Raw genomic sequence first — 25,196 nt, forward strand, 5'->3', positions numbered from 1 at the left:
GGCTGAAACCAATAGTATATTTTATCCAGTTTTAATGAAACAAGCACATTGAGAAGGAACAAGTGAAGAAGTTCTCTCATGTGACACATTTAACGGGGGTTATACAGTGGGGGATAACATGATATGTAGAATCTGTCTTCCTGTCGCCTTTTCTCAGTGCAACAACTTTATAGTTTACGTCATACTGATATTGCTACAGTGGTGAGGAGTAACATGAGTCCACTAGTACTGAGATGGAGAAAGGTAATGATTAAAACAGTTGATATCTTGGAACAGCTCAAAAAGGAGAAAAATGGGAAGCAGAGTAAATTAGAGGACAGACAGCCGTATTAGAACAGATACAAGATTTATCACCATTTGTTTCTGAATGGGCGGTCTACAAATGTTTTCATTTTTATTGAAAATGTTACAAAAAAATCAAGATCCATCCACAATGATTTCTCATATCAAAAATATATCGATGGGTCTATGGCTACACAAAGAGAGACACATCCAATATATTCAAATATGTACAAGTTGTATGTGAAATTAGCAAATTCATTATATACACAAGAACTTTTGTCCTGTCAAAATTAAGCACAGCGTAACAGCCGCTCCAGGGATGTCAGTCCACTGGCCGGGTCGTGCAGTCCACATGATAATATAGTCTTTTGCGCGTGTGTGTGTGTGTGTGTGTGTGTGTGTGTGTTTAGTGACACACTGACACACTTCTTTTTTCTTTTTTTTTCTTTTTTTACAAGACTTTGTCTTTCTTAGCCTTTGTGTTGGCTGTGTACACGGTCTGTCTGCAGACACTCCTGTAAGGAGACAGAAAGGACACACATTAATGAAAAAATATGTCTATTAAAAGCACTTTCAGCAATCAACATGTCACTCCTGATAAATGCAAACTGGACAGAGGAAGATATATTAATAATAATAATATATATATGTATAATATTTATATTATACATGTGGGATAAGGAAAATACATTTAATTCAACCATTTAAGTTATAATTTAGGAATACATCCTAAAGAGATTATTTGCTACTTAAAGGATAGGCCTGGTTCTATATTTTTTTGTTATTGTCAACACAACATGAAAAGACCAAATGCCTGAGATTCCTGATAAGTTAAGTTTGGATCACATTTTTAACTAACCTTTCTAGTGAATACTCTGTCTCTGGACTTTAGAGCCTTTGCCATTCCCAGAGTCCTCGCTGTGCCGTTTGACCACGGTCTGAGTGGTGCAGTGGAGTTCACGTCCTGAAAAAAAACAAACCGCACAGTTTAGAAAGCCGCCCTGAAATGACAGTTTTACCATCTCTGTCACTAACTACAAAAAAGCAGAGGCATAGCTTTGGATAAAAGGTATCAGACTTTAAAGCATGATTGATACAGGCTGGTGCCTTGAAGGAGATACATCTTCAACCATCAATTACATTAATTAATTCATTCATCAGCTGTATTGAAACATAGAGTCTTGGCACCCTTTTTGGTATAAAAGCATAGCAGTTCTCACCTTTCTGAATTGCAGGAATCTGCTGTGCGCCTTGGGCGTAACACTTCATACTGGTGCCTGCGTAACCTGAAATTCAAGCAAGATTCGAGGATTAGCTGAGAAGTTTAGTTTGTATGCCAACACAAGGGGGAGACAACTATAACAAAACGAAGAAAACGGATGAAAGAAATGTGTAGTAGCTGAGGGTCCTCACCCTGCTGGTGTGCGCCGAAGCTCGTTTGTGGATCATTCTGCCGGTACATCATGACACCGCTTTGCCACTCTCTTTGGGAGTGCACCGGCATCGGATAGCCTGTAAAAACAAACAAAAACAACAATACTGAATTTGCTTCATCGACACAACTTCACCTCCAGAGGCCTGTACTACGAAGCAAGATCAACATGCCCCGGATTTATTTCTGTTACCTGGCTTCACCAAACCTAACAACCGTGGTCCCGCATAAGGTGTGACATGAAGCTGGTTGTCAACTACTTCAATCAACCCAGGGTTTCCCAATCTAGCGACGAGCGGGGTCACAAAAGACGCGGTGTTTGCACTATATGACCAATCGCAAGTCTACCAGAGCCACACATTTTACACAAGAAGAGCAAACGATTTTCCTACAAAAATATGAAGAACACAGACGTGTAATACAGGCAAAAAGCAATAGTCGCTGCCGCTAAACCCAGGAAGGAAAGCTGGCAAAAAATTGCAGACGCTGTAAATGCGTAAATTACAAGCTTAACAATATCAGTGCCCCATCAGTCAGGCACAAGATCTGACCATAATTACACTTGTGCATTCCATTAACTTTCGTTGCTGTAGCCTATTCTTTTAGTTACAACCCTGGCAGTGGTCAGCAATCGTGGGAGCAAATATATATATATATATATATAAAAACATATTTCAAACCGTTGTGTCACATTGGCAACATACGGCTCAAGAAGCTGACAAAGCTACGTAATTCCCTCTACTGAAAATCTATATCTTTTATGAGGATACCCATTAGGGAATGTACCTCAGGGATGATAGAAAGTAGAACCCCTATGATAGAAACCCTGACCTACTCCATGTATTATGGCACTTACGAGATGGAACTGCAGCATTGTGTGTAGCCTTGACAGACAATCCCATCCCGTCTGAGGACATCTCTCCGTTACCGTTACCGTTAGAGTTGGACGGAACTGTAGCCAGAAGGCCTACGGACACAGACAACAGTCATTTTATACAAAGTATAGTAACTTTAGATTGATAAAATCGCATCAATGCAAACCACTGCTGCTAGTTATATTTACACTTATCGGTCTTTAGATGTTTGTGAGGGATGACTATCTGCATCTAGTTTTCTAGCGTCCTTACCAAAGCCTCTATAACAGGAGAGCTGCTGGTAGATCTGTTTCATTCGCTCAATGTTGAGACAGCTGGCCTCTGCATGGTTCACCATGGGCTTGGGGTAATGCACTCCAATAACACATTTGGCTGCCTTCTGCACAGCCTCTGGAGCATTCCAGGGATCATAAATATATTTGGCTGGAAACCCTCTCAGAATGGGCAGGTAGCGCCTGAGTGAAGAGATGAAGAGGTTTAGTGAGAATGTAGGGTGGTGTCATTTACTGTTGTGGTAATTTAATTAATTTAATTTTGTAGTTTAAAATACTATACTATTCATACAATTAAAAAAGGTGTCGCGCACTGCAGTTTGTCAGCATACCGTATGTAATCTCCATTGGGGTCTGTGCGTCGGCCGAAACCCACGGGGCAGTAGCAGTGGAAGAACTGCTGGAAGAAAGAACTGCAGGAGAGCCACATCCAGCTGCCTGCATTCACACTCCAGTCTGCATCCAGCAGCAGCTCCTCAAACACCTAAAGACACATTTAAAAAAAGCCTTTTGTTAGCTGAGAAACGCGAGGATTCATATGGGCTGTGCAACATTTGGCGTCTCTGAGCTGAGAGGGTTAAGATCACATAAATCTAAATACAAACTAGTCTTTATTTTTAGTCTTTGTGGTGGAATTTCCAGCTTACGAACTCATGCTATGTAAGTTAGGACAGTGGTACCCCAGGTCTCATTCAGGTCAGCGTCCAACATAACCTCATAACCTTTCCAGGCAGAGAAATACTTCAACTGTGTGCTTCCATAGATTCAGGGAATCTAGGCAGTTGCATGATATGGGAATGTTTTGTTACAGGACCGTCCGCACAAGTAAGTAAGTATAAGTTTTCAGCTTAGTAGGAGGAACAGCCAGTAAGCCCTGATCTGAGGAACTCAAATATCTGCATGTAAGTGATCTGCCACACTTTAGCATACTTCCCAGAGAGAAAGATAGGCTGAACCAGGCTTTAGCATCTGTGTTTTAGGCGCCTGCAATATCTTTGTTTACATTGAAGCTTCAGCTGAACTTAACGTCTCCAGCATGAGTTTAAATACACCTTCAGGAAGACAGGAAGTTGGAACGGCACCTACACTGTACTGTGTAATCCTAAACTCTCCTCAATTGAGAATTCAAAAAATGCTTCTACCTTCTATACTTTAAATAAACAGAAGGAAAAAAAAAGGCATGAAGACATTAAAAATCGATATGATAAAACGTCAACATGGTCTACCTTCATGCCCTCCTCCCAGCCGATCCAGAGGTCTCCTCGGGTCAGGAAACAGGCCACGGCGTGTCGAGCCAGGTGGTGGATCCAGCCCTCCTGCCTCAGCTGCGTCATGATGGCGTCGATCCAGGGGAAGCCGGTGCGGCCCTCCGCCCACTTGGCCAGCGCCTCAGGGTTGCGGTCCCACGGGATCTGAACGCAGATGGGGTTACTCTCCATCTTGTCGAAGCAGGGGTTGTTGGTGGCAGCCGTGTAGAAGAACTCGCGCCACAGCAGCTGACCGTAGAGCGAGAGGGGAGGGGAGCTGTTCTTCTTCACCTGGAGAAGTGGCAGGACACATGTTATTGCCTTGGGAAATCATATAACCTATCATATATAACGAAGTAGAAAAAAAAAAAAAACAGGATGACAATCTTGGCACTGGCCCCTCTGCATTAGGCAGCAGTAAGTATTGAAGCTGGATGGGGCAGTTCCTCAACACAGTAAAGCCAATTCAGTTACATAACTACTTTTCCCTCAATAATACATAATTTGCATTGGCGTCTGAATGTACAACATCACATATCAAGAGGGAGCCAGCACAACAAAGCAAGACTGCAATGGATAATTGACCTCATTACAGAATAAATAGGGAACCACTAGGTGGTGGTATTAACCAGTGGTGTAGTCTAATGTATTTTAGTGGGTAAACTGTACTGTATATGTATGGGCCAGAATGGGACTTTGGGGTGGGTGGGGTCTGGGTGTCCTCCCCCAGGGAAATTTTGAGCGTCAAAGACTTAATTTCCTGCATTTTGATACACTTTTATCCACCAATTCACAGCTGAAATACCTTTATTTAGCCTATGCAAAGAAAAAAAAAATATGATGGAAAGTATGTTGTTGTACCTGCGTATCACGTAGACTACACCACTGGTACAAACAACAGGAGCAGTCGATCACCCTCACACATGCTACAGAAGAAGTTAACCTGACTAAAATGGCAGTGTGCAGAAAGAGGCAGGATACTTCTATATCTTTTGTCTTTACAGTCAATCCAATATAAAATAAATGTAGCAGAATTAATAATAATGTAGTCACAATGTAAATACATCTTGACATTTGAATGAAATGTAATGCAAGTGTATCATTGTATGTTGTTGTATTGTTGTATTGTAAGTGTTTTATGACCTCCAATTTTGTATGCTGTATATACATATCTATTTGATTATTTCTGTTATAATATGATATTGTGAAGTAGGGGCAAGACTATATAAGCATTATGCTTCCGCCTGCTCCTTCTCGAACTTTTTTTTGGTTAAATCTGATTGATTTGTCTATGTTTGTGTTTTTATTTTGTTTTGTTTTCTTTGTGGCAGACATTCTAATACCTAGGTGAGATCGGAAATAATCAAATCAAAATCAAACAGTATGGTCCCAAATGTAAGACAATCCCTCCTTTTACTGACAGCAGTTTTTGAGCCAAAGCATTAATCCAGCCGATTGTTAGATACCAAAATTGTTCATTCATATGTTCAGACGTGTTTCAGGACTTACCTTCCTGTAGAGGTCGGTGAGTTTGAAGTAGAAGAGGCGACAGGAGAGGCAGCCGAAGCGCAGGTACGGGCTGAGGCCTGTCGGGCTGGCGAGCAGCGAGTTGGCGTTCATTCTGGGACGCTCAAAGTTGGCTACCCATGCCTGATGGCAACACAGTCACATAATCAGAAATGAAAATGCATGACAGCATGGTGTCATGTCATAACATTGGACAAGGTTTCTTTTAAGGCTGTCACCACTCAGTACGTTTACATGCACAGCAGTAAATCTGTGCGTTATCTGTAACCAGTGTCTTAAATATTATAGTGTCATCTTTTCTTACATTTTTGTGTGGGTGGTGATGACGAAAGGTATGTGAATTGTGTATTTTGTATGTTGGTTAAAAAAAAGAAAAAAATAAATGTTAATCACAACAACAAAAGAATTGCTGATTGCTTCTGGCTCTTATCTGATTTGACTGACCTTCCTCTCCAAATGCCTCTCAAGTCGCGTGAGGGCTTCGGTCTCTCCCCCCGGCCACACAGCTGAGGACAGACCTTCAGTATCAAAACCTGCAGGGATCACATCAAAAATAAAACACATTCAAATTCAGCCAATAATGTTGATTTTCAGTATGTCATAATGTTTGCATGCTTTATCTGAACCCAAACTACTGATTCTGTCTGGCCTCACTCACCCAGCTCCTCCAAGGAGGGGACGCCAAACTTGTCATCATGGTCTTCGGACAGTGGCGTACTGCATTTCCCCATGATGTCAGCCGTGATGGACTCCGCAGGCACCTCCACTGCATCCATACGACTGATGAGGGTCTGGAACCGCTTGTAGGTAAGAGGGGACTGACCCCCATTTAACTCTATGATCCTGCGGGAGTGAAATGAGCACAGAAAGAATCAAATACTGGATATATGACATTTGACTACTCTTTCGCCTTTTTGTATCTTGGACTACTTCCTTAAGGTCTCAGTAAAAGAGACACATACCTCCTGAAGATTTTCATGGTTGCAAGCAAAAAAGCAATTACCAAATGTTGGCTTCAGAGGAATCGTCCCACCATGAAACTCTTAATAAACACTATAAATTCTATCCGCAGCATGGAGAAATTGACTTTTATGCTGCAGCTTCAAAATGAGAAAGGAGAGGAATACTAAAAAAATGGGATTGCTACAAACACAACGACCCTTCATTCTACTTCACTCTATATCTGTAGGTCAAGATGTATCTGTATGCACTGTGAACTGTACCCGTGCTTATCCTATTTTCATATTTGCACGTACTTATTGTCATGTCCTAGCCCTCTTTTGTTCTATGTTCATATATCATGAAAAATAAAGTATTATATATATATATATATATACACAATTAGCAGATATACATATATATATATATATAAAAAGAGTAAAATACCTATAAAATACATACATCAATACATCATTGTTTGGTTTATAGAAGGCTTTAAGGCCACATTCAGACAGCCTGCGTCGGCCGTCAGACGGTCCGGCAAAAAGGTCGTCAGAGGTCTTAAAAAAAAACCGCAGCGGGCCTGCGGCAAAAAGTTGAGACCGACTCAACTTGGAAACGCAACCCCAGGTCACGCTGCGGTGGCCAATCATGTAACCGGCGATCTGACTTGTCGGTGTGTTTTGAGCTATGCCCGTACAGTAAACAGGAGACATCACTGCCGTTATCACTGCCACGAGAAAGTTTTTATGAGGGTAAAAAAAACGAAACACAAGCACTGGACTGCCCGAGAGTTTGTGTAATACCTCAGTCCCTCCAGAAAAACGGGATTATGCAATCGCATAATTCAATGAATAATCAGCCAAAGTCCACATATTTATGTGGGGGCTGCATTTTTTCATAATCCCCGCATTTTCGTTGCAAAAAAGTCACATATATCTTAGCAGAAAGTTGAAAAATGTTGCGTTTACTTCACACAAGAGCAGCCATTTTCCCCTGTTGAAGCCAGAAGCGCAGGCATTTCAGTGGCACCGAAATCCGCGTTGCAATTCAGTCCAGTAGATAACGGTCGTTAAGGGACCGGTGCCGTATTAGCACCGGGTCTCGGATCCAGACCCCGCACAAAATAAAAACTCTTCGGCTCTACACGATTCACGTGGATGACATTTTCCCATTCAAAACGGCGATTTTCGCCGAAAAGCGACTAGTTTGCAGGTATGTTTATATAATACGATGTTTTATTATAAATTAAACTACCAAACAATATACAAGTCCATCTGAAATGATTAGACGATTAAACACAGAACAGTTTGGATCGTTTCCAGTTGCTAAAATGTGAGGATTTTCCTGCATTGAGTCCTTTTACTTTCAATACTTTAAGTCCATTTTCCTGATGATACTTACATACTTTTACTTAAGTAAAATTTCTAATGCAGGACTTTTACTTGTAACAGAGTATTTTCACAGTGTGGTATTAGTACTTTCACTTTTCAAGTAGGTACCTGTCTAATGTATATGAGAGCATGTTTTGTGTTGCATGAGAGTATGTGTTGTCAGCATGTGTTGAGAGATGCTTATTTTCTGTATTTTGTGTTGTCTTTGTAAAGCTGTGGAACGGACAACGGAGCCCAAAACAAATTTCCCTTCGGGGACAATAAAGTACAATATATCTTATCTTATCTATCTTAATGTAATGCAATGCAATGTAATGTAATGCAAGTAAAGGATCTGAATACTTCTTCCCCCACTGGTGATTTTAACTCACTTGTCCAGGTCATAGAGTGTGTGGGAGATGCGAACCGTCACCTCCACTCCAGCCTCACAGGCCAGTTTCTTAATAGCTGCATCTCGTTCTTTCCCAAAGGGCTCAGAGTCGTACTCGTAAGACAAACGAGAAATGTTCCACTCCTGGAGAACAGAGAATGAACCAAAGTTAGCTACAGAATAGATTAAACAGGGTTTGCACAACATGTTTAAAGCGCACCGGGGCTTAAAGCTATAGTGCGTAGTTTCTGTCCCGCTTCCATGAGGAATTCTAAGTAATGACAAAAAAAACTATCGGCGCGTCCACCTGAAACAAGCCTTCTGTGACCACGAACCAAACCCCCACCCCTCCTCCACGCAGTTGCTAGTAGCCAAGGAGGACACTGAGGATAAAAAAAAACAAACATGATGGACTCTTCAGAAGAGGTAATTATCTTCACTCGAGTTTCTGCGCGGGGAAAGTCACCGGACGACACAATCTTCTGAACACAGCCATACTGAGAAATACAGAGAGAGTTGTGTGGAGCTGATAGTCTTAATTAGCTTTGTAGCAACTCATTTGGCAACGGCTTGAATGTAACGGACGTTCTTTAATATCAGAAAGTTATGCACTAAAGCTTTAAGCTTCATGGTGAACTTAGCCGTCACCTTGAACAGTCTGGGAAAGACATCAGTGGGTTGGCCCCGTATCACAAACAACCGAGAGTTGAGCTTACGGAGGCTGTAGTCCAAGTCCTCAAGACTCTGAAGTAAGAACCTGGAGGAAGACAGGAATAACGAAAAGGCGGTTAAAAAACACTGACAGCAACAATATACAGCTAAAGACATGTTACAATGTCTTGAGCTTCGGAGAAAAAGGTACATTGTGTTACTTGTTTCACAGTTAAAACAGCTGGGAAAGAAAATTGTGTTTGGATGATTGTTTCAGGATGTACTGGGTTTGAACAAGAAGCTGAGATAAGTTTCAATTCAACTTGCTATTTGATCTGCTAATTGTATGCAGCAAAATCTATTCAGACGACATACTCCACGAATCCATTTTAAATAAATAAAATAAAATATTCCTGCGTTCACAACACGGTGCCGACACACAGGAAATCTTCCAGGAAGTTTGACGATTTAAAGTGACCTAACTAAACATATTCTCTCTCTCTCTTTTTCTTTCCCTCTCGATTGAGTTGACAGAAGAGGTTGCAGACAAATGCTTATTCCCGTTACGGAACAATGTCATCTCTGCAGAGATTTTGAAAAGTGAACGTGCAGATTCGATTCCCCAAATTCAACAGCCAGTTCTTCCTCTTGCACTGGTGGGACACGCGAAGCAAAGTCGAAAGAGGATGCGGGTAACAGACAGTGCAGACAGTCCATGTAATATGGAGATGATTAAATTCACAATATCGAATATAAGAAAAGAGATACATCATTTTAGGAGTGACGAGTAACAAAAGTACCGTAAACGATTTTGGATTCCCTACACTCCTCTAAATCTACAGGCACTGTGCGCATCCATGTTTACGCCAACACGCTGCGAAGTGAAAAGTGTTCATAAATGTCTCGTCAGTGGGGGTGACAGCGTGTCTGCCAACAAAAAGCCGAAAGAGCAGGTGTGGTAGTCAGCAGAAACGTCTGACCAAGATAATGTCTGTAAGCCAGGGGACACAGGAGGACAAAGTCTTAATGGTGGTGAAGGAGCACATTTCTCGTAAATGTGTCCCTGTTGGTTAGATAACAAGTGGGAACGTGGAACATTCTGGACAAGTATTAAAGAAACAAATAAATGAAAGCAACTGCTGACACATCAGGGGACACTATTGTTTTGTTAATGTTGTTTTTGCTTGAAGCGTGCAAATGTCCCGTTATATAAATTCTGAATAATATCTCCTGACATGAGTTTTCTCCCTTCACATGACTATTATTCCTACTGACAAATAACTGCCTACAACACTGACCCCTCGCATTATCTCTGCAGAGCTTAGGGCCTGAAACCAGCAGTGAAAAAAAAAGCGTGCCCAGGTTACTGTGCTTCGGCAATGGAAAAGCATACAGTATTTCTCACACTGAATTGTTACTTTCACGCAGCATGTTGAACTTTTGCTTTTGTCAGTGTGCCTTCTGACAGAACTGACTGTGATACATCACTAAATCAAAACAACACAGGCCTTGAACTCAGTGGTGTAGTCTAGTTTTTTTTTTTTTTTTTGCAGCGTGTATACTGTGATTTTTCCCTCCCAGCTTCATACTTGCCCGTCCCAGAGCGACACCCCATTCGCATTTTGTAACGTTACAGCGTATCGCATCAGCCTCCTCTGGCTCATTTCCTATAGTTTCTGGCTAACCAAAACACTGACAGAGTGTAGTTTGAGTTCAATTTTGTTTTATATATCCTATAGTCTATATTCTATATTCACATTAGTTCATTTTAAATTTGCGCAGAGACTGACCGCCAAGCAACTGTCTTGTTGTTCCTACAATCATTACGTATCCTTACGCTTTAGTAAGTGAGTATACTGAAATCCTTGAGCTTTCCTAGTGGGTATATGCCGTATACCTGCGTATCACGTAGATTACACCACTGCTTGAGCTCATCCTTAAGGCTGAGTCATGCGAACAGTGGATGAGTCGACCACATGAGTGTGATCATCACTGTATTTTCACGTCAGTGAAAATAAACAAACCAAACGTACTGACCCGACAGAAGCATATGTGAATATCACTGTTCATAACTGCGTTTCATCTAGAGCTGGGCAATATGGAAGAAATCTAATATCACGATATTGTTGACCAAATACCTCAATATCGATATTGCGGCTATATTGTAGGGTTGACAATTGGTGCTTACAAAGAAATATTTACACAATGAGATTTTTGATCAATAATCATCATTAATGTGTATATAATAACTAAGTGGGTAAAGGCAAATAATAGAAAAGCTAGAACAGTCTGGTAAATTCAAAAAAATGACAACACTTTACTGTAATCCAGCCATTAAAACCAGGGACAGACAACACTTGTGTCATATCACGATATCCAAAATCTAAGACGATATCCAGTCTCATATCACGATATTGATATAATATCGGTATATTGCCCAGCCCTTGTTTCATCACTATTCTATTATATAATTTGTACTGTGCTACTGTTTTTATCTTCCCCAAAATAAGAAATACCAACTGTAAACAGAGCACACACACGCACACACCCCCACAGGACCACATACGCGTGCAGACAGAGCGGCAGTAATGTGCTGCTTCCCGTGCTGTTGCTATAGATACCAAAGTTCGTAGGCGGAGGCTTCCTGTATCCTGTATCATTCCTGTATGAAATCCAGCTGGGTGCTGTAAATACTCTTACTCAATGTGAATTAGTATTCAGATTCTGATCATATTATTAATGTTAATGTTCAGTTATGGCATAGGTTACAGTTGAAAATTAAACATCTGAGTGTTCCCTGGAGCAGGGGTTCTCAACTGGTCTCACCCTGTGACCCACATTTTCCCATGGTCATTAAGTCGTGACCAACTTTTATAAAATTCAAACCAAGCAGATTTATTATTCAAAAATAGCCTTTCGAAAACACACTTACGTCATCTTTGTTGTTGTTTTTTTAACACAAATACACATATTTACATGTGCAAAGTGCATTTCGGAGCACATTAATAAGAAACTGAGGAGGAACATGACAACTGCATGGACAAAAGTGACTAAAATAAATTAAATATGCAAAAAAAATAAGTAAGGCCACAAATTAGATATTTAACCTCTATGCATACCTCTGCATTTAGAGCACATTAGTAAGAAACTGAGAAGGGACCATGACAGTCTGGAGGACAAAAATGTAATTTCTTAAGTAAATAATTACACAATGTATGCGTCTGCATCTCTGTCTACTGTCATAATCCAGTTTTAAGACACTTTTTATGATACAGTGTTTTAGAGTTTTTTAAAGATATCTTTGGGAGTGGCTTTGAAATTGCTTCAAAGAACTGGAGCAGTGTCCACATGACTCGGTTTAACAGCTGCTCCGACCTGGCTTGTTTTTAGCATTGGGAGCTAACTTGCCTATGAGGACTGCAGATACAGACGCTACCAACTGCAAGCCGAAGCCTTTCATCACCGCAGCAGGTCCACTTAACTTATAAATCCACTAATTCACTACCTACACGTATTATAGAAAACATGGTGACTGTATGATTTCTGAACAGAATGAGATTTGCCTAGCCTTCAACAAACACGTTGCTGATGCTGGACATCTATTTGAAAAGTACACTCAGGGCCTCTGCGTGTTGATGATGATTGTGTGTGAACTATGAAACGTAGTGCATTGCACAAAAATATTCATCTATGTCTGTTTTTTATTACTTTTCCCATGCTGTCCTCTGACGTGGGCGCTCCTACTTCCCTCCAACACTCTCTTATAGAGCAGCCCTACTCTAACTACATCCTCATGAACATCTTTCAATTGAAAAAAAAAAAAAGGACTGTCGTGATTTATGGGCCACCTGGCATAACTCTTCACTCACTCTTTTGTGCATAAAGTGTTAGCAGAGATATCAGATGGAAGCAGCGTTTTTGGGATCAGTGCTCACGGTTACGTTGCTCACCAGAGATCGTTGGGGTCTCTTGCAGTAGCAGGAGAGAAAAAGTAGGTCGAAAAGACAAAGAGGTTGTGGAAGAGGTGTGGAAGAGGTCCACGCCTAACACACTGACCTACTTGCGCTGTGTGTGGAGATATCAGGGGGAGGGAAAGTTATTGTGTGATTATGTCATCTGCCGGCATTGAGCCGCCTTATTCACTGAGTTCACTTAGCTCTCAAGGACAGGGCTGCGCACTGCTCACTTCTTCTATTCAAATGATAGCAGGAGTACGGGAAGTGCTAATCACAACGACGATGAGTTTCTCTACAAAATCACAGACCTAAATGTTGCAGAGCTACAGAAATATCACTATGGTCTGAGTATATTAATAGTTCTTGTAATGCAACAGAGCCTACGTTTTCGTAATTCTAACAGGCTTAACGGGCTGTTTAATGCAACTGTATGCAAGTGCATCACAAAGTCAGTTACATGCTCCACTTAACCGGATATTTTTTTCAGACTTTTACATTATTTCTTACAACAAATGGACTACACAGAAAAAAAAAAGATAATTTATTGAATCTCAAAAGAGATTTTGATCCTCTAAATACTTTTTTTCTTTGTGCTCTCCTACCGGTTTTAAAGATGTTTGTGTCTGATATGCACATTAGAAATAAAGGGAGCGAGCGAATCAGGGAATACTGCTGACTGATACTGTGTGCGAGCTCTGCGTCACCCCAAGCTGTTGTTGCATAACCATGTACAGTAAGCACAACATGGATGCTCCATAACAGGGCAGGCATTTGGTGATGATGCCCTACTCATCCAGTGACGGCATGGGACCAAAATGCAAACCTGCGTGCATAGCAGCCAGGAGAGGAAACAAAAGCATCCAGCGAGAGACAGTTCTGTAAACCTCTGGAGCTCTTTCATTCTGCACCTGCATCTGTAAATCTGCAAGCCAACATAATGCAATTCCCACACTGAAGCAGTTCGGTGACTGCAGTACACATTTGTGATGAATAAAAGGTCTAGGTCACCGACCAAGCTGGGCATAACAAAGATGTCAACTGTTTGTTATTAAACTTCCCAGTGTCTGCTGCATGGGTTACAGGGTTAGAAAGGAGGACAAAGCCAGTGGGTTGTAGGTTGGCAGAAACTCCACTAACCATAAAGGCCGTTTTACAGTCGCTTCATCCGAGCTTGCGCGTGCCAATGTGACGTCAAAATGACTTAGATCTCGCTGGCGCGCCAAGATTTTGAGTGTGCGTCCAGACGGCACGCGACAAAGCGGAAACAGGAAGCCTGAACGAGCTCAAGGGTAACCGGATGCCAGGACTCTCAGAGTGACTGCAAGTCTCTCTTGTAAACTTACTGGGTTAAGAGGAGTTCTTTTATGGTGAATGAATCCGACGAAGTAGGTCATCGAATCAAAAAGAAGCATTGACGGCAATGTTGCTGCCCGTTCTGCCGTTGTTTACCTTTTTCTTCTTCTAGTCCGTAGAAATAGCAAAGTCGGTAGCCTTTCCTCATTAGCGCCACCTCTGTTCAGGAAAAGACTGCAACTAGTGTCGCGACCACCACGTGGGAGTATAAACAGTTACGGCGCTCCCATGATGTCACACTGATGGTTAGTGGAGTTTCTGCCAACCTACAACCCACTGGCTTTGTCCTCCTTTCTAACCCTGTAACCCATGCAGCAGACACTGGGAAGTTTAATAACAAACAGTTGACATCTTTGTTATGCCCAGCTTGGTCGGTGACCTAGACCTTTTATTCATCACAAATGTGTACTGCAGTCACCGAACTGCTTCAGTGTGGGAATTACATTATGTTGGCTTGCAGATTTACAGATGCAGGTGCGGAATGAAAGAGCTCCAGGGGTTTACAGAACTGTCTCTCGCTGGATGCTTTTGTTTCCTCTCCTGGCTGCTATGCACGCAGGTTTGCATTTTGGTCCCATGCCGTCACTGGAAGAGTAGGGCATCATCACCAAATGCCTGCCCTGTTAGGGAGCATCCATGTTATGCTCTCTCTCCCCTTTCATGTCTTCAGCTGTCCTATATAAATAAAGCCCTAAATGCCCAACAAATAATCTTATAAATAGAGACTCACTCTCTGTAGTTCAAGTAAGTCAGTTATATTAAATGCTAGAATTAAATAAATGATGCATTGAATATTCAGGAATGTGGACATGCAGGTCAAATTCACACACACATTTTGAACATCCAAACTCACTTTTTGGCCTTCCGTCCAAAGACTAAAAAAAACCTTACATTACTTAGAAAGAGAGCGAAGAGATTAAAGCAAAGCTTGCTAATGCAGTATTCTCAGCTCTGGCAAATAAAGACTAATTAAGTCCGAGACATTTCCCTATTTTTATCTCAGGACTACATTTCCCAACACATTAGTCACCTAGTGTTTTGGAAAGGTCCATCTCTGCCAAGTCTCTAATCCCTTATTTATACTGCCACAATCTACAAAGTATGTAGTTACAGTGCACAGATCAATGAGCTCTGGAGCTGTAGGGAACACTTGCTACTTACGATTTTGTATAACACCATAATTATAGTTTAGCAGGGAGGTGACCATCAACGCACCAAAAAACCATTTACCAATTTCAGATCACCTTTTGAGAATAAAAAGTTCAAATTGTGAATTACGTGTAATAATAATGCCAGCACCTGTTATTTATTTCGCCTCATTTAATCATGTATCTGAAGGTCTAATTGATGTTTGGTTTTATGCTGATTACTGGGTAGACATTACGGTTTAATTCGCCACTGCATCTCAGGATGTAATGGAGGAGTGGAAACTACTTATCTGTCCTCTTATTGACACCTTTATCAATAATTGTTCATTAATATGTATTATGGTATTAAGACTAATATCTGAAATGATGTCTGTAATACTGTATATCATTCATAATCCAGATAATATAATCCAAACAGTGTCATAATATTCTCTAATTGAGAGATAAAGTTCATTTTTTATTTCTGAAATATGTGGTAACACTCAAAAAGATTGGATTTTGGATGTGACAATGAACGAAATATAGAGTGTGACAGTCAACATCTCAGGAATACACCTGCCAAAAAAGTGCCACATTTCTTTCTATATTTGACATGAAGTGTGCTTATCTCTTACTATACGATCGAGTTACTGCAGACACTTCATAACGATGCCGTGTTTTGTAACAGATTGGTACAGGTGCCAATAGGCTTAGAGACATGGTGCATGTGCACCAACAAGCATCACAGATCGTTTATAACAGTTTAAATGTACTGCATTAAAGAGTGAAACTAAATTATCATCAATGGGTTATGGGGGATTATAGCTGAAACTACCTATTATTACGATTATCAAGAAATCTGTTGAGTACTTTCTGGATTCATCGAATATGAACGACTATAACCATCGGATATCAGCACACAGATGCTAAATTGCCCAGTGCATACAATTAAACTGCAAAAGAAGCATGCGACGATGGCACATAACATGCATTTTGGGGAAACGAGAGTAATGAGTGCCAGGGATTTTATTATAAAAAATAAATAAATCATAGCATCCAGATGTGCATGGATCACCGTGAGGAGCTATGTGTATGGTGGCCCAAATGTTATGCTTGGCTATTTTGCTCACCTCCACCTGTTGATCCCGACGTTGGAAGATCCCGCGAACCAGGGGTCGAGGATGTAGACGCAGCGGACAGTATCCGCTCCCAGCAGAGATTCCTTAAGCGCCGGGTTGTCGTGGAGCCGCAAGCCCTTCCTGAACCAGTGGATCGTATTAATGACCATTACTCAACTGGATGAGTCCTTTTTTTCCCCCTTTTTGTATTTCAAGAACAGTCTTTTTGTGCTCACTCCAATCTTATTCAGACTCACTGTTAAAATTGTATCCAAGAAAGAAAGAGGAAACCCGGTCACTGGGAATCCAAATTTCTTAAGTGCGTGTGCTATATTAGCTTGTATGCTATTTTAGCTTGTATGCTATTTTAGCATACAACTCGTTGTTTTAAATGATGCAGTCCCAAGTTTGCAATTAACCTTGCTCTAACAGAACCTTTTCCATTATGTCGAAGAATTTAAAAACCGTTGGCTGATGAACCATTTGGGCACGAGACCGGCAATGTGACAGGCAACCCGGCGGGCTTTAGGACCCGGTTCGCTGACGTGCAGTAACCTCGTTTTGTGTTGTATAACTTATTTTTTCCGAATAACAAAAATAGCTTGTATAATACATGTACTAAAAGGCTTTTGCAGGCCTGCACTCTAGAAACAGTATCTACATATACTTAAGTAACAGAGTAATTAACTAGCCTGTATTTGAAGGCAGTTGTTGCTGAAAACGAACAGAAGATACCGTTGCGAACTCCGACTGCGCCCCGCCGTGAATCAACGTTACCGGGTAAAGCTGGTTATGTAAAAACCGTTTCTGCGATAATGTCAAAATCCTCGCCCTAATGCAAACTGAACAAACACATAGCTGTTAAAAATCCTTTTTCTGTTCCGTGTGAGCCGTCTTCTGCACTGTCGATCGGATGTTTTAAGTCAATTTTCCTCCACGTCCACGAACAACTGTTCAACCCATAGACAGTATGTAAGAAGGTTCAATCTCCTCGCCGTTTCACCCACAACCGCGATTCCGCCCGCACGATGACGCACATAAGCTATGAGCTTCGTGATTGGTCCAGCACGCTGTATGCGTTTTCTCAGCATGGTCACGTTTCTGCAGCGTGCGTTTTACTTTATTCTTTAGTCCTATGGCTATTTCCAAATGTCCTATAGAGGCGAGACAGATTACATGAAAAGTTAACATACTTGTGGTAATAATACGGAATTGTGACATGCGAGTTTAGACTGATATAAGCACTACTCCGATATTTTATTCTTATACTACAAGTATAATAAGTTAATAACAAAAGAATAAAAATATGAATAGCAGTATAAGATGTGCAAATACACTTAGAAGACGTACTGTTTGTGTAAAAACGAAAGACTTTAAACATACACTATAAAAACCGCCTGCATGTAGAGCCAACTGGCTTGTTTACCATAAAAGAACCCGGATAAGCACATGTAGTCTGGCATGGGCAGCGGTCACGGGTGGGTGTGCGTGTCTGTCCGTGTGTCGTCAGAGCGTTGTAGGTGTAGCTGGCGCCCTTTATATTAAACCGTGTTGTTGTTTTTTTTGCAGTCAAATACATTTGCCCCACTTGCAGACGGAAATCAGTTGCGCGGTTAGTTAAAAAAATCTGTGAATAAAAACTCTGAAATTATATTGTGATCATTATTATTAAAAGTAGTAGCAGTTTGTATGTACCACTCTATCTTATGTTCTTTATTTTTGATGTTTTTCGATGTCTAAATAAGAAGTGCGTCACAATATTCTCTTACATAAATGTTTTTGTAATAATGCTAGACATACAGTACAATGCAGCCTTTAGACTGTGGAAGTAGTAGCGTCTTTTAGCCACTGAGTGGCAGTATAACATCATGCCACTATCGCCCTCCTTCTATGTCAGATGATAATTTAATGTCAAACATCCATACATGATAATAAGGAATTCTTATGGTGGATGCTGCACTTTTTTCTTTTTTCTTTTACACTTTGTGGGCCAGTATTTTTACAGAATCATGGTATTATGGTAATAAACCTAGTATTATAATTATTATTGCTGTTGTGTAATATTGATAAATTATACAAAAATCGATAAAAGACCTAGTTTAGTACCAAATGTACAGTCACTTAAGAACAAAATACACAGAGTATAAACTATTTAAAAAAAAAAAAGCTAAACAAAAATGCAATATAAACATAATCACATGAAGAACTTCAAAAAAACACATTATTTAATAAATTACCAAATCAAAAAGCTTGACTGTGCAGCTTACTAAGGAAGCATGTTTTGATGCACTCATTCTGCTGGCAAAATACTAACAATCTATCATCTTACTGGGAAAGTCATGATCATTTTGCTGTTACCAGGCAACCAAGGCTTAATACGTGAGGACAGGCTGAGCACAGTGCATGTAGAGAAGCAGCTGACAGCTGCCCACCTCCACCGCTCTCACCTGAGTTAGTCAGCAAGATATGCTGCATTGCATCAAGAGCTCATGGCAGACTGCTGGAGATTAACTGGCTTGATGTCACAGAGTGGAGGACGGCATGTTCTGATGGCCACATCTTCTTACATAGAAACTCTTATAGTTCTTTATGCAAAATGCATTATTAACATTTAATTAAAAAATGAAATGAATTGTTTTCTCTATGGAGTTCATGGAAGAATGATATCTCATCACCTACGGTATCATGATCTTTCTTATGTTGACAGGTGAATAATTTAATATTCAGTCAAAAAAAATCTGGTCGGTCGTATAAAAAAAAAAAGTCTTATCCAATGTGTTTCCACGTGGAGGGTAAACAGAGATACTTTGCTCTAAAACATAAATCATGCAGTGTGGTAATGCTGCTCTTAATCATTTGTCAGCCAAACAATGAGACTAAGACATTGGCATGATTTGTTTTTACACGTTTCCCTGTCAATCACTCTGCGAGAGTGGGCGTCACATCATTTCTCTAAACTTGATGAGTTTTTTTTTTTTTTTTTTTCAGTTCTGGCATGGGTACTGCAGTGTCATGCTAAGAAAATATGAAATGGCCTCTGGCATGGCAGGCAGTGTGGACAGATGGTTGGTACAAGGAGAAGCCCAACAGAATGGACGAATCATCATTTCACCAACTGTTCCTCTCAGAATGTCCTCAGAATTCGACTCACTCACTAAAAACTGTTGTATTATGGAGAATAAATCGTTCAATAACATCATGATGAAATTATGCTAAACCTGAAACCAGAAGCACTTTCACTTAAAAGTATCACCAGTGGTGGACAGCAAAAACAGCTGTTCACTGCAGGCCCCATGTGTATTTCATATTTTTGCCATTAAGAAAACACTTTTCACAACAGAGGTTCATTCAGAAATGTTACAGACTCCAAATACATTTAAGTGAAACGGGACATTATTATTAGCTGAGAACAATGGGAGAAAGTGTACATTCAAGATGAAAAAAATAATAATTAAAAAGGCACCTGACAATATTGTGCTTAAACTATGTGTTCTCATTGACGTTATTTCTACTTTAATTCTAGACATACATTGCACAGCAAGCTGCTTTTGCAGACATGTACACCCATAACTTATCCCAACAGAGCTGCTGTGATTAGAATCAGCGATGTAAGAAAAGTAAACAAGTACATGACCTTTGACCTCTCAAAAATGATATATATTAACAAAAAGCACTGTTTATGTATGTGTCCCCTCCCAACCATTCATTCTCTTTAACAGTGTAATCTATTTTCATGTAGTAAAGTATATACAAAAAAAATGTATGCTGTCCCTCTCCTGCTGTTACATGTCATTGGTCCATATTGTTTCCACCCTATCAAGAGAGCATTCACATTTCCACCATGTGTTTTCTCAGTGGGAATCCACCTCTCATCCTGCCTCGATCGCTTCACTGCAGCTACACACGAGTACAAATAACAGATTGGTTGGCACAGCAGCTTACGTGTGTGTCTCTGATTCTGCAGTGATGTTTCACCAGCGCCAGGTAGCCTCTGCTCAAAGGTAGCAAGTAGGTTGTCTGTGTCAGTCAATGCTGATGGAGATGCGGATTGGCTTGTTTCCGCCCGCGGGCTCCAGGCTCCACCTCTCTATCAGATTCCTGCCTGTGCTGCGCTTGTTGCAGTGAGCGTGGAGGGTTTGTGCGCTCTCACGTTACGCGTATGAAGTTGTGGACTAGAGGATATCCTAGACATACAGCCACTTAGAGGAGGGTGAAAGTACAGGCTCCCTTCGGTCGTTTCACTCTTTAAGCTGGGAAATACAACTAAATCCTCGGATTGCGGCTGAGAAAAAGCAGGAAAACGAGTTTGTGGCATTTAACTGAGGGACCAAGCATACCCAACAGTATGCGGTGCAGTTATGGCAGGCAAGGGTAAGACCGTCGTGAGGACGCTGGAGGATTTAACGCTTGATTCTGGTTATGGTGGAGCTGCGGACTCGGTCAGGTCGTCCAGCGTGTCGCTGTGCTGCTCCGACACGCATCAGTCCATCGCGCATGGGGGCAACTGCTGGCATCTGACCGAATCAATGCACAGCAGACAGAACAGTTTGGACACAGTCAACACCGTCCTGGCGGAGGACACGGAGATACTGGAGTGCTCGGGTCAGTGCGCCAAGCTGCCCGAGCTGGAGGACGTGCCATGGAGCCTCGGCGAGGTGGAGGGCGCACTGAGGAAAGACGAGGAGCTGATGGTGGGCAACCCGCCACCGGAGGTCCTGGCGCGGCTGTCGGCTCTCATCAGCCGCGCGCTGGTGAGGGTGGCCCGGGAAGCGCAGCGGCTCAGCCTGCGCTACGCCAAGTGCACCAAGTATGAGATCCAGAGCGCCATCAAGGTGGTGCTCTCATGGACCATCTCTGTCAACTGCATCACGGCGGCTCTCAGCGCCCTGTCCCTCTACAACATGAGCACCGGGGACAAGTTCAGCCGAGGCAAGTCGGCGCGCTGCGGGCTGGTATTCTCCGTGGGGAAGTTCTTCAGGTGGATGGTGGATAGTCGCGTGGCCCTCAGGATCCACGAGCACGCTGCCATATACCTCACCGCCTGCATGGAGAGTCTGTTCAGAGAGGTGTTCAGCCGCGTCCTGCGCAGCGCGTTGGTGGAGAGGGACAACGGGATCCCCAAGTTTACGCTGGAGTCACTGGAGCAAGCCATCAACAACGACTCGGAGATCTGGGGTCTGCTGCAGCCGTACCAGCACCTCATTTGTGGAAAGAATTCGAGTGGTAAGAAAAAGTTCAAAACAAACAAAATACTGGAGATGCCAACCAGTGATTATTTGTATAAATGTGATCTGCTGAAATATGATTGGACACTCTTTTGTCTCCCCAATGTCCTGGACTTGTATGTGTTTTGTGTATTCAGTCAACACTCACACTGTAAAATCACATATACGCCAAATCATATTCAGTTTCTCCCTGAAACAAGTACCACTCAATTCAAATGGATGTTAACTTGTTCCAATAAATATCTAACAAGGCAGAATGGTGACTCAACTGGAAGTGATGAGTCTTAATTGAAAATAACTGAATTTTCTTTAAAAAAGAAAAAAACACACACACAAACATATACCTCCATTGCAAGTTGTATTCATTTCTTTTGAGGACATGATATGCTTTTAAATAGTATTTCTGATTGGTTTTTAAGAGTATTTGATTGAGAAGATACTTTTCGCAGTGCACAAAGTGATAATCTGTAGCCCAGTTGGAAAAGTAATATGGCTACAAAGTGTGTAATTATGCTGGGGAATAACCACTGCTAGCTGGTGTAATTGCACTCCCAAACAAAAAGACTTGACAGTTTCTTGAATATTTACTACCCTCAGCTTAGACCTCAAGGCCCACCTCTGAAACAGCCTATCTTGGTTATCAAAGCCCTGGAGCTACTATAGTCAGAATAGGTATTTATAGTTGAAAAAGATCAAACAAGCTCCAACTTCTATTTCTTTGAAGCTGTTGTGTTGTCAGACTTTCATTAGAGACGTAAGTGTTGTTTGTTTTAATGATTGTTTTGCTTTGTGCACGGTGTGCATAGATGATATATGATGATATGGGAGTCATGATTTTGCAGAACCAGGATTCTGTGTTTATATTGTGTGCTGGCCTCGTTGGTGGTAATGCTATTACTGTCTCAATCCAGAAGGTGTACGCTGTCAGTGTGGGCTGGCCATCTTATCCAAAGCCCTGAATGAGTTGGCTGAAATTGTAAAGCAGAAGGGACTTGAAATGTTATTTCTTCAACGGAGAGCCAACCATGGCCGTGCAATATTGATCAAAGAATCATATTGCAGCTCTTTTGCAAATGGTTGCAGTGTGTCATAGAGATGAAAAACAAAGATGCATGTGCAAACTGTCTTGTGTGGATGAGCTATCCTCTATAATAGCACCAGAAAAGATGGTTCCAGAAGCAGTCAGAAGAGAAATGGATCTGAAATATGTTCCTCAGTGATATGACGTAAATTGAGATTCAATGTTGTGGATGCATCTTTTTCTCACATAACAGGTTCTTATCTATATAATCCAGACTCTTTAGCCTCTGTCATGCACAACTCATACGCCAACATCCCCCAAACCACAGAAATGTCAATAAGACATTTAGAGCTAAAGCAATTAGTGGATTAATCAAAGCCTCAAGGAGAAAATGGTAAACATTTGGATGATTCAAGCTTCTCAAATTTGAATATATTTGCTGCTTTACATCATAGTCAAATAGAAATTTTTGAGTTTGAACTGAAAATTAGCACCTTGAGCTTGAAAATGTCACATCAGAAATTATGAACTGTGATGATGGACATATTTTACTAAACAATAAATACCTGGTCGATAAAATCGTTAGTTACATCCCGTAAGAAATTGAACAAACAATTACAACAAAAATGTTGATTACAGTTTTCCAGAGCACTAGGTGATGTGTTCAAATGTCTTATATTGTCCAATCAATGGTTCAAAACCTAAAGACATTTAATCTACAATGTTTTAAAACAGTAAAAAGCAGCAGATTCGAGAAGCAAAGGCCAGCAAATGTTTGTCATTTTTGCTTGGAAAACATCTGAAATGATTAATAGATTATCAAAGTAGTTAATGATTCCTTTTTTTGATATACTGACTAACTGCTGCATCTTTTATCTGGATGAGGGACATTTTATCTCACCCTTTAATCCCCTCATCTGTCGTCTTATACCTCCTCATTTGACAATGATATTTGGCCTGGGTGAAGATGCTGCACACGACTAAAATAGTTAAAATTGCACCCGAGAAACTGGTACTTCTCTGCAGAAAGGATGCAGAGCCAATGCATGCATCCTCCTCCACTCCTACCCGTGGAACACGACATTTCCTGATGGTGCAGAGAAGGCTACAATTTGAACTCACACAAAACAGCATGATGTCATCCTGTGACAGTTAGGAAGGCAAACAATGTGAGGATGTATTTGTCACTTTTGGTTTTATGGCAGCACTGACCACACTTAAAAATGAACAACTCATTTAAATGTCACATTTCGAATTGAAATGTATCTAAATATTAATCAAACATTCACTCATATGTCTGTAAGTCCCCTTTTCTCTATGTAGTTTTGAGCCTTTGGAACCAAAGCTGACAGAAATGAGACTGTTCAGTCAGATGTGTGAGAGAGCACGGTCGCCCTTCTTGGTCTCTTGTCTAAAATTTCACATTGCAGCACATAAGGAACAAATCCACGTTGCTCTGCACTCCCACTGACCGACTGACTAATGACAAGAGCTAAATGTAGCCTTTTCTTCACTTGCTTTGTTTTCTTCTGCTGCTGTTTGAACCGGTACATTCTGATCATGTTAAGGATATCTAACATTTACCGTTATAGTAAAAAGGCAGTGTGTGTGCTGTATATGTATGTCTACATGTAGTTTTGAAAGAGGGTTAGATAAACTTAATATATTATTAAGTCATGAGAGGCAGGGATCAGGCCTTAAGACTGAAAGAGAAAATAGTTTGCAGTTAAGGAAGGGCAGATAGGTTTCCATTATCACGTCAGAAAGACAATTTCATTTGTCATTTTCACTTAAAAGACTCATAAGTTGTTTTTGATCTAACACCCATCTGCAGAATGACATTGTGTTCATTGTTGATTCATATGGGTGTTGTCTGATTTACCAACTCTATTCTTGTTAAGTTATGTTAGGTTTAGGCAAAAAAGCTATGTCCTTCTTTTCGGCTGGATTTCCTGTTACCTAATGCTTTCTTTGTGTTGGAATTTTAAACTCCGGTCGATTGAACGTACACATGTTCCACCAAAACAAGTTCCTTCCCAAGGCTATTTTGCAGAGCATGTTTCTCTCCCATCCCAGAATGCTATGTGGACTAGCCAGAGCCTCCTTCGCAGCGCTGTGGAGGAAGGTCTGGCAAAGTGAGACTATCCCTGTTTCAGTTTTATAAACCCAACAATCAAACCCGACTTCCATAATAAGAGGTTTGGTGGCTAAAGCCAAGCAAACTGCTGTCGTTATCCAACCACAACCCCAACCGTATTAACCTTATCCTCTTTTTGGCAGCTCCAGAGAACCCAGTTCAACAACAATCACTGCAGTTAATCACGTAAACAGACTTGAAATGTAAAAATATACTTTGGGCCAGGGCTACGTGCATAAGGTGCTAGTGAAACTTAAATAGAAAATTAGA

The 25,196-nt window shown here is 41.1% G+C and overlaps 2 protein-coding genes across 3 annotated transcripts in view; one reads left to right on the forward strand and one right to left on the reverse strand.

Annotated features, from left to right (window-relative positions):
- Positions 1–15: 15 nt before the first annotated feature.
- Positions 16–17,561, reverse strand: LOC144537687 (cryptochrome-1-like). Its single transcript, XM_078281507.1, has 14 exons — positions 16,556–17,561; positions 8,987–9,095; positions 8,340–8,482; positions 6,294–6,478; positions 6,080–6,168; positions 5,618–5,758; positions 4,088–4,399; positions 3,194–3,345; positions 2,842–3,044; positions 2,571–2,681; positions 1,696–1,794; positions 1,503–1,568; positions 1,142–1,246; positions 16–797 (listed from the first exon to the last, which is right to left on the reverse strand). The coding sequence occupies exons 1-13, from the start codon at positions 16,711–16,713 to the stop codon at positions 1,146–1,148; spliced, it is 1,869 nt and encodes a 622-aa protein (XP_078137633.1). The 5' UTR covers positions 16,714–17,561; the 3' UTR covers positions 16–797; positions 1,142–1,145.
- A 3,002-nt stretch (positions 17,562–20,563) lies between these two features.
- LOC144512384 (ankyrin repeat- and BTB/POZ domain-containing protein 3-A) overlaps positions 20,564–25,196 on the forward strand; it is a 179,913-nt gene continuing 175,280 nt past the window's right edge. Inside the window, exon 1 of one of the 2 annotated variants that reach the window (XM_078243117.1) lies at positions 20,564–21,766. In XM_078243117.1, the coding sequence (XP_078099243.1) occupies positions 20,902–21,766 (865 nt within the window). In that variant the 5' untranslated portion in view covers positions 20,564–20,901. The remainder of the gene's footprint in view (positions 21,767–25,196) is intronic. The other variant, XM_078243116.1, reaches the window with a different exon arrangement.

This window comes from Sander vitreus, chromosome 23, assembly GCF_031162955.1.
Source record: "Sander vitreus isolate 19-12246 chromosome 23, sanVit1, whole genome shotgun sequence".
NCBI classification, from domain to species: Eukaryota; Metazoa; Chordata; class Actinopteri; order Perciformes; family Percidae; genus Sander; species Sander vitreus.